Here is a 10,009-nt window from a genome sequence, read left to right as displayed (position 1 = left end):
CCAATGAGTTTATGTTCAGTTTCATATTCATAGAAATGGTTGGTTTTATTGTTGACTCGCCCAGCATATCCCAACTCTCCTCCTTTACCCAGTTTTGGGATTTGCTATGCCTACAAAAGTAAACATAGGTGGAATTGGGAAAATACTATGGGCATACCTATAAAATATGAGAGCACCCTCCCACCTGTGGTAAAATCCTTGTGCTTTTCTTGCTATGTTACAGTGTGAAAGAGAAATAGCTCCTACTACCTCCATCCCAAAGCTTAAGGCTTATATTATTTTTAGAAAGTCAAATTATATCAAGTTGACCAAGTTTTTACCAAAATTCATTAACATCTAAAATACATAATCAATATCATTATATAGATAATGAAATATATTTTCATATGGTACAAAATATCATATTTATCGATAGATTCTTCTAAAAAATTGGTTATACTTTACTAGACTTGACTTTTCAAAAAACAAATATAAGTCTTAAACTTTGGGATGGAGGTAGTATCTCTTAGGCCGTCATTAACTCCAATTTATCATCAGTAGATAAGTCCCACAGACACCATGTTTTGGACCTCTTGTTCTTTCCATTAATCCATTCTCACATATTATATCTAACCAGTTTGTCTTGTAAATGGCCATATTTGTTCAATGTTGTTTTTTCGTGTTTTTTTTCATTCTACCTTGGTATTTAGGTTTTGTATGTGGACTTAATATATGATCGTGTCCACTAATTTTGGCTTTGGAAAAACAACCATTGTATTGTTTTGTACTGCGGAAGAATCCTTCCCCAAGATGATTTCAAATGTGAAGAAGTTACAGAATACAAACAGACTTACCATTCCAAATAGAGCACCACTTACTGCATAACTTTTATTCGCTTGCAAAACCAAGAAGTAAATACACATCAACAGAAAAACAAAGTATACACTCTCAAATCACAATTTCCATGGTACATAAAAAATGTCTCAACTTATTAATTAAGTTCACACACCCTGCCCCGTGAATAGCTTCATTTTGATGAAAACAAGAAAAAAAACAACCACTTGTATAGGAACATCACCGTATTATTGTATGAATTTCCTCCCACTGGATTTATTTAGTTATAGGCATCCTGGTTAGCGATGAGGTACGCCTCGGCACCCTTGAAGATGTTGGTGACAGAGTCCTTTGCCTTGGTGATCTCGTCCTTCACTTCCATGCCCGGCAGCAGCTTGTAAGTCGATTCCACCTTGACCACACTACCACCACTGGCGGTTGCCTCCACCTTGATGTGTGAGGTAGCTGTCTCAATCGCCGTGCCAATGCCACCACCCTCGATGAGGGTGGACTTGCACTCGCACTTCTCAACATCGAGGAACTCGAGCTTCTCCTTCATGACACTGAAGGGCATGGCTGCAAGATCAAGTGATCAACTGAGTGTTATGCTACTGTTGGCCATGAGTGCCAGATTGCGGGTGACATGAGTGTACGTGTGGTGCATACCTGAGGTAAAGTTGAACTGTCTGATGCTGCCAATGCTGCCTTCTCCCTCAACTGGGTGGGCACTGGCCACGATGTGAGGTGCGAGTTTGGGTGCCAGCGTGTGCCAGTCTAGAACAGCTGCACGGAAGAGGCGGTCTGCGGCTACCGGAGACTCGATCTTGAGGGTCCAGCTGTTGGTGGAGGCCATTGCTGCGGTGATCTACAATGACTCAATGATCCGCTGGTGCAGCTCAAATGAGCTGAAAGGTGTTGTAGTGCAGCTGCTTCTTGGTTGCCTGGAGAGTGGAAGTGAGCGCCCTAAATAGGTGGTCGAAAGCAGCAGGGGTTGGTGAAGCTTGGCCGGACAGGTCTGGTGAGTGGAGATTGGTGAGCGCGTGTGAGGCGCCAAAGTGGGCGTCGAGATTTATTTCCAAATTGGATGGCCCCGTCGGTCGGCCCACGTTTTAGATGAAAGGGGCGAATGAGCGAGAAAAAAATGAGAAGAGAATAATGGACGTCTTTACAGAAAATACAGGAGTACACGACAGTTGTTGGATGTAGTTTGAACGAAGAAACAAACTAAAATAGTGAAGTGATTGATTCAAAACATAGCGTACTTGCATGAGTAAGGATATATGTACACGTAGTCTTTTGTTTTTCTTTAGGTAAACCACTGAATATAATTTTTGTGCCGTTGGACTCAGTATTTAAAAGTGAATTTCAGTTTTTACCTCTTTTTTGCGAATTATCGAGAGCTTTATTACTTAACTAACAGGATTGCAATCACTGGTTAGAGTAGTAGTAAGAAAACCCGGGTTATAGACTTTATATTCTTACACTATTTACCGCATCAAGAATTATTTCTTTAAATTTACCCTTTTTAGCGTAGCGGACAGTTTTGCAAGATCTTACCCCTTCTACAAATTGTTAGATTATTAGGCAATTTTCAAGTGAGTTTAATTATGGAAAGCAACATTACTAATGCACTAGCATACTTAATCACACACATTAGACTAGTAGCAGTGCAAGGTAACAGAGGAAAAGCACGTACATCACGACCGGAAAGGTCGCAGCTGCAGCAACACCACCATGGCCATCGAGATTGATGTCGCCCATGGTGTAGTCGGATTTGTCGAGAAAGCAGCCGAACCGGCGAAGAATAACACGAACAACAGCGAGCAGTCGCGCTGAGACGCTCCCCAAAAACCTTATCGCCCGCTTCTCGGTGCAGGATCTCAACGGATAGGGTTTCAAATGCCTCCTCTCCCGAGCGGCCGTACACGCAGTCGCCGGCATGGGGAAGATTAGAGAGTAGCGCATCAAAAGGAACTTCTCGAGAGAGAGACGAGAGAGAGCGAGAGACGCGATCCAGATCTGTTTTATCTCCTGGTATAGCCTGGGAGGTAAGCCGATCGACCGTGTTACCACGCGTAGGAAGCCAGGGACACTCGGAGAACATGCACACGCATGGTCAACATGTACCCAACTCAATTGTTGCACCAAAAAAATTAGGCTTCCAACAAAAGGTGTTTCGAACTCGAACTCGAGTCGCGAAACGCGACGTGCGATGCGATGCGTGGTGAGACGGGCGGCAGAGGAGGAGGAGTGCGCGAGGGTTCCTTCTCTTCTCACTCACTTGGAAGGATTAGGAGAGCAGCCCTTATAAACCACTTCAACTCCCTCCCAACTAGCAATGTGAGACTAAACTTTGTCCCCTAAGGTTGTTCTCAAGCTACCAACGTGATGCATGGGCCTTGATAATTTCAGAAATTGTAGGCTACATTGTCTTACTGAGCTGCAACACATCTACATCCAACACAAATTTAGATGTCTTCGGACCGGTGGGTGCCAGTTCTTCATGACTATGTGGTGTGCTAAATTGGAGCTAGCGCGTGATACCATGTGATCATGAAGACGTGAACCACGGTCTAGAGTATGTATAATCTGACAAAGGAGTCCCCAAAGTGGGTAAGAGGTGAAATTCCATTAGGTGGAATAAATAACATACATCTGGGGAACAATTAAAGATCATTTATTTTAGAGTGAATTTCACCTTTTATTTTGTAGTTGTGCATTTGTGACATTAATTATCGCGTTGAATGGAAATCTGCGTAGAATGCAATTTTAGAAGCTTTGGACCTTTAGTTTTATTATGTGTGTTCATTGGGCAATGTGTTAGGTAATGATTGTGGTCCGGAAGTATCAAGACGATGGTGAAGAATGAAACATATTAAGAAAATAAGTCCATACATAATCTTCGATGACGCCCTTATATATCTACACATTTTGGTGCAACACATCGACACATCACATTACTAGGAAAAGGCCTATTGCCGGTGCACCGTTTTGGGCTACTGACGGCGCACCAGAGCCCGATGGTGTGAACGGGACGGTGGTAACTGGCTACTGCCGGCGCACTGGGCTTGCTTCGCCGGCAAAAGATGTATACCGCTGGCGCAGCCGGCAAAAGATGTATACCGCTGGCGCACGTGGTGCTGCGCCGGCAGTAGGGGTTGTTAGCAGTGGCGAGCGCGTTGTGCGCCGGCGGTAGGTATAGAGGTGCACCGGCGGTATAATTCGGAAATCCAATTTTTGCATTATTTTCCAGCGTATTACAATGCTTATTTATATCATCCATTACAGTATATATTTATACAGCAGTACACATGCAATATGAAAATCACATAGAGAGCCAAGTCTCATTTCAGTTTCAATGCACAAATAGTCAAGTCTCGTTTCGAAATGTTGATTCATACAACACACATGCAACACCGAACGACGAAGTTTCACAAAGTTAGAAGTCTTGGTACATAGTCATCATAAGTGTGGTCATACACCTCACAATGTAGCTACTAACCTAAACTACAATCACATAAAACATGACCATGGTCACGATGAGCATCATCACGAAGGCCATGGTCTTCATCTGGTTCCTCCTCATGTCCCTCATCTCTCCCGCTAGATAACGCGTGTATCTTCCTTCCGCCTCCACCCTAGTGGGGTATCCCTTGTAGATGTTACCGTTGAAGCGGTGCACCTGTCTCCGACAGTCCCCCCAGTCGTCATAGAGTCCAGGAACCCTCCCCTTGTACACGACATATGTCGTCGGCATCTCCATGCACAAGACAAATAAAACATCAGTACCAAATCATAGATGATATATATCTATTTGCAACATATAAGTATATATGAGAAGTGTGACTAAACATTCTAATCATCGGCCAATGCAATTAAAAAGTGCCAACTCAAATAAGAGACAAGTAGTATGAACTAAATACCATGTCTCATACTCTGTTGGTCGAAACAAATATTAACATTCAGGGATGGAGTCAGCGAGGCCAGGTAGGATGCACAAGAGATTGATATTTGTGGCCATCACACCAGGCTAACTGGCTCCACCCCCGAGTGTATGAGCAATCAAACATTCTAATCATCAGCGTACTCCAATAAGAGCCAAGTACTATCAAGTAGATAGCATATGCCTCATAATTTGTTGGTCGAAACAAATATTAACATTCAGGGATGGGGTAAGTGAAGCCAAGTAGGATGCACAACAGATTGATATTTGTGCCATCACACCAGGTTCACTCACCCCATCCCAGAGTGTAGTGACCGAACATTCTAATCACCAGCCAATGCAATTAAGAAGTGCCAAGTCAAATAAAATGCAAGTAGTATGAACTAAATAGCATGCCTCATACTTTATTGGTTGAAACAAATATTAACATCCAGGGATGGAGTCAGTGAGGTCAGATAGGATGCACAATAGATTGATATTTGTGGCTATCACACTAAGGCTCACTAGCTCCACCCCTGAGTGTACGAGTGAGTGTACGAGTGACGGAACATTCTAATCATCGGCGAACTCCAAATACGAGCCAAGTAAGGGTCGAGTAAATGCAAATGATTAAGATAAACATGCCATAATCTAGAAATATATACCAAAGTAAATGGAATTATAGACGCAGGTTCACATGCACATCCATAAAACTAAATAAAAGCGACAAGTCGATTGGGCCGGAATATATAGCAATTATAGTACGCAAGTTCATTGACATATCGTTCAAGCTTAAGCAAAAGAGTTCCCATCGTAGGATCAGGTTGTAGGCCTAGCGGGGAATGGACGGCAGCCCTTCAGCGAGTTGAACGGCCTGTCCTCACGCGACATCTCCAAGAGGAGTTCTATCTCGCAATTAGGTGGTTGGCCATAGCTGTAGAAGAACGCACCAGACCTATTGGTGACATCCTGCACGATTATCGTGCAAATCATCTGCTTGACGCGACCCCAGTTGAGTCTCAGGTCTCTATCGTTGGCATCCGCCATGTTTTTAAATCTGTTTCTAAGTGTCTCTGGCAACAACATGTCATCTGCTACTTTATGTACTTCTGCATCTGAAGGATGGCGTACCACGTGTCCATCTCATTCTATTCCGATGACTGCTTGAGGCAGGCGAAGTTGGTTGTGTGGGTTAACGCCAAGCCTCCTCGTACTTTCCTCTGTACTTTGAGGGGGCCTGTCTTGGAGGCGAAGCCGGTGAGAGCATCATTTTATAACCACTTTTATTTCTATATCACCACTTTGTTAACAACTTTTAACGGCAAGTCCTATGTTCTTACACTTTTACAATACATGAGTTAGTTCTTGCCATTTTATAACCAGAGAACTAGTTCTTTTATAACCAGAGAACTAGCTCATTTTATATATCGACTAAATCAACTAAATTGTGGCCATTTTATATATCAACTAAATCAACTAAATTCTGGCCATTTTATATAGCAACCAAGCTACTGCAAGTTTATATAGCAACCTAGCTACTTCAAGTTTATTTCTATAGCAACCTATCTACTGCATTCATTTAGAACCAAACCTCTATTTCATTTTCTTTTTTTGGTAGTGGGTAATGATGCATTTTCATTTTGAACCAAATCTATTTGCAACCAGTGAGCATGAGCATGAGCAGTATCATTTCAAATCCATTTCAAAATCATTATTTGCAACCAGTGAGTATGAGCATGAGCATTCAACCAGTAGGCATGTAACCAGGGCATCAAATACACTCTGCCTTTATAATTTGTAAGCATATCAAATACACTCTTCCTTTCAGCCTTTATAATTTGTAACTAAATATTTATTTAGATTAATGATTATCCCTTTCAGCCTTTATAATTTGTAAGCATATAAAATACACTCTTCCTTTTACTTTCTAAAGATGGTAATGTTTGTTTAGAGTTGCATAAGGGGTTGTTTGGATTGTTGAAGAATTAAAGCAACGAGATATTATATGCCAAATGACTAACTACTTATTTTGTTGGTTTGGTGAGAAAATAAAGAAAAGAAACAAACTATGAACCCTAAAACCAATAGCAGAAGCTCCATGGCAGAGAGAGGGGAAGGGAGAGGGGCGAGGGGGAGATGGTGATCACCAGGAGGCGTGGAGCAGCGGCGGTGTCGATGATGAGTGTGGGCTCCTCCTCTCCGTGGTGGGGGATGACGGCGCAGGGCGGCTCCGGCGCGCAGAAAGCTCCTCCTCTCCGTGGTGGGGGACGGCGGTGAAGGGCGGCTCCGGTGCAGCGATGGTGGCGATGGCTTCTCCTCCTCCTCGTGGCGGTTCTCCTCCTCTCAGTGGCTCGAGGGCTCAGAGGCGACATGTTGGCGCGAGGGCGGCGGTGCTGGTTCTTCTCTCCGGTCTTTTGATGAATCTTTCCCGGTGCAGAGCACTCCTTCCAACCTTTCAGTAATGTATCGATCTCTTCGCCGCTCCTCTTACGTGGAGTTCCTCGGGGTTCATCTGTACCATCGAACAGATCTCCACGCTTTGTCCATGGGTCAATCTTGTGTAGCCACCTTCGATGCTCCATGTAAACGGTTTTCGAAGAGCCAGGATCCTTACCAAGCTGCAAAAACACCGTATCTTCCATGCACCTGACACATGCCTTGTGTCCATGGCACACCTAGCAGGCAATATAAATGTATCCGAGGTAGTCCTGCACCATCGTGATCAACGCTTCTCTCAAAGGGAAATATTCTTCTGCGACGGTGTCCCATGTATCTACCCCTTCCTCCGCCCACAACGTTTCAAGCTTCGCCTTTAATAGTTCGAGATACATGTTGATATCGTTCCCTGGTTGTGTCGGCCCTTGAATTAGCATACTCATATGTATGTACTTCCTCTTCATGCACAGCCAGGGCGGGAGGTTGTAGATTCATACAAACACGGGCCATGTGCTATGTGTGTTGCTCTAGTTTTTGAACGGATTGAATCCATCTGTGCTCGCACCCAACCTGATGTTTCTGGGATCTGCCCCGAAACTTCCAAATTCAATATCTAATGATTTCCACTGGCTTGCATCCGAAGGGTGTGTCAGTGATACGTCTCCAACGTATCTATAATTTCTTATGTTCCATGCTAGTTTTATGACAATACCTACATGTTTTATTCATACTTTATATCGTTCTGATGCATTTTCCGGCACTAACCTATTAACAAGATGCCGAAGCGCCAATTCCTGTTTTCTGCTGTTTTTGGTTTCAAAAATCCTACACAGGAAATATTCTCGGAATTGGACGAAACAAAAGCCCACGATCTTATATTTCTCGGAAGGTTCCAGAGCACCGAAGAGGGGCCAGAGGGGAGCCAAGAGGGCCCCACCCCACATGGCGGCGTGGCCAAGGGGGGGGGGCGCGCCCCCCTATGGTGTGGGTCCCCCAGGACCCCTCCGAGGCTACCCTTCCGCCTATAAAGTCTCTCCGTCGCGAAAACCCTAAAAAGATTAGCCACGATACGAGAAAAGTTACGCAGCCGCCGCCATCGCGAAGCCAAGATTCGGGGGACAGAAGTCTCTGTTCCGGCACGCCGCCGGGACGGGGAATTGCCCCCGGAAGGCATCTCCATCGACACCACTGCCATCTTCATCGCCATTGCTGTCTCCTATGATGAGGAGGGAGTAGTTCTCCCCCGAGGCTAAGGGTTGTACCGGTAGCTATGTGGTTCATCTCTCTCTCCCATGTGATCTTTATGTGATCATGAGCTTTGTATCACTATTACTATGTGCTACTCTAGTGATGTTATTAAAGTAGTCTATTCCTCCTTCATGATGTAATGTGGACAGTGTGTGCATCATGTAGTACTTGGCGTAGGTTATGATTGTGATCTCTTGTAGATTATGAAGTTAACTATTACTATGCACTCTAGAGTTACTTTAATATGAACTCCGGAATTACTCTCTATGGTGTGACAGAGACAGTGTTTACATCGTGTGTGATTCCTTTATGACGTTGTGGAGCTTGTTTACTCCGGCTTGAGGGTGCTCTCGTAGCCCTACACAATGAATGGTGTTTGTTATCCAACAATAGAGTCTTTGAAAGTAGCATAAGAGAAGAGAACTTATTTATTTATGTGATCATTGTTGAGAGTGTCCACTAGTGAAAGTATGATCCCTAGGCCTTGTTTCCAAGCATCGAATCACCGTTTATTTACTGTTCCACTGCATGTTTACTTGCTGCCATCTTTATTTCAGATTGCTATTACCACTCATATTCATCCATATCACTTGCATTTTACTATCTCTTCGCCGAACTAGTGCACCTATACATCTGACAAGTGTATTAGGTGTGTTGGGGACACAAGATACTTCTTGTATCGTAATTGCAGGGTTGCTTGAGAGGGATATCTTTGACCTCTTCCTCCCCGAGTTCGATAAACCTTGGGTGATCCACTTAAGGGAAACTTGCTCGCTGTTCTACAAACCTCTGCTCTTGGAGGCCCAACACTGTCTACAGGAATAGAAGCGTGCGTAGACATCAAGCTATTTTCACGGCGCCGTTGCCGGGGAGGTAAGGTAAAAGGTATTCACATCCTCCGACTACTAAGCTATTTCCTAGCACTGTTGCCGGTGTGTGAGTGCTCGAAGCTATTTCCTTTAGATCCTGCAATTGCATCTTTTTATTTCTTGTTTTTATTTTCACTAGTTATTCTTAATGGAAAACAACAAAAAAATTAGAGATCTTTATGAAATTTATATTGAATTAGGACATGATGTGTTTGAAGAGAGAATTAAAAAACCCATGGAACTTTGTTTACAAAATAGTTGTAGCAATGTTATTAGCATGAACTCTTTGAATACTATTATTGCTAATGCTATGGAAGAATTTAAGCTTGGGGAAGCTGGTTGTGATATTTTTAGTCCCCCAAGTTTTGAGGAGAAAATTTTCTTTGATGATACTTTGCCTCCCATTTATGATGATTATAATGATAGCGGTATTTTGGTGCCACCTACTATGGAGGATAAAGTTTATTATGATTATACCATGCCTGCAATTTATGATGATTACAATGATGGTTGTGATAGTTTTACTCCCACTATTACTAATAAAATTGATTATGCTTATGTGGAGAGTAATGATACTTTTATGCATGTGAATAAGAATTCTTTATGTGATATTTATATTGTTGAGTTTGTTCATGATGCCACTGAAAGTTATTATGAGAGAGGGAAACATGGCTATATGCATCTTAATAATATTAAGTTTCCCCTCTTTATGTTGAGAATC

The 10,009-nt window shown here is 43.1% G+C and overlaps 1 protein-coding gene across 1 annotated transcript; it reads right to left on the bottom strand.

Annotated features, from left to right (window-relative positions):
- Positions 1 to 1,093: 1,093 nt before the first annotated feature.
- Positions 1,094 to 1,666, bottom strand: LOC124698041 (pathogenesis-related protein 1-like). The gene is made up of 2 exons (XM_047230570.1): positions 1,480 to 1,666; positions 1,094 to 1,389 (listed from the first exon to the last, which is right to left on the bottom strand). Exons 1-2 carry the CDS (start codon positions 1,664 to 1,666, stop codon positions 1,094 to 1,096), a joined length of 483 nt encoding a protein of 160 aa, XP_047086526.1.
- Between the last annotated feature and the right edge of the window lie 8,343 nt (positions 1,667 to 10,009).

The sequence above is a fragment of the Lolium rigidum genome, chromosome 3 (assembly GCF_022539505.1).
Source record: "Lolium rigidum isolate FL_2022 chromosome 3, APGP_CSIRO_Lrig_0.1, whole genome shotgun sequence".
Taxonomy (NCBI): domain Eukaryota; kingdom Viridiplantae; phylum Streptophyta; class Magnoliopsida; order Poales; family Poaceae; genus Lolium; species Lolium rigidum.
Note: the sequence above shows the minus strand (reverse complement) of the source record. Positions and strands in the feature narration are given on the sequence as shown.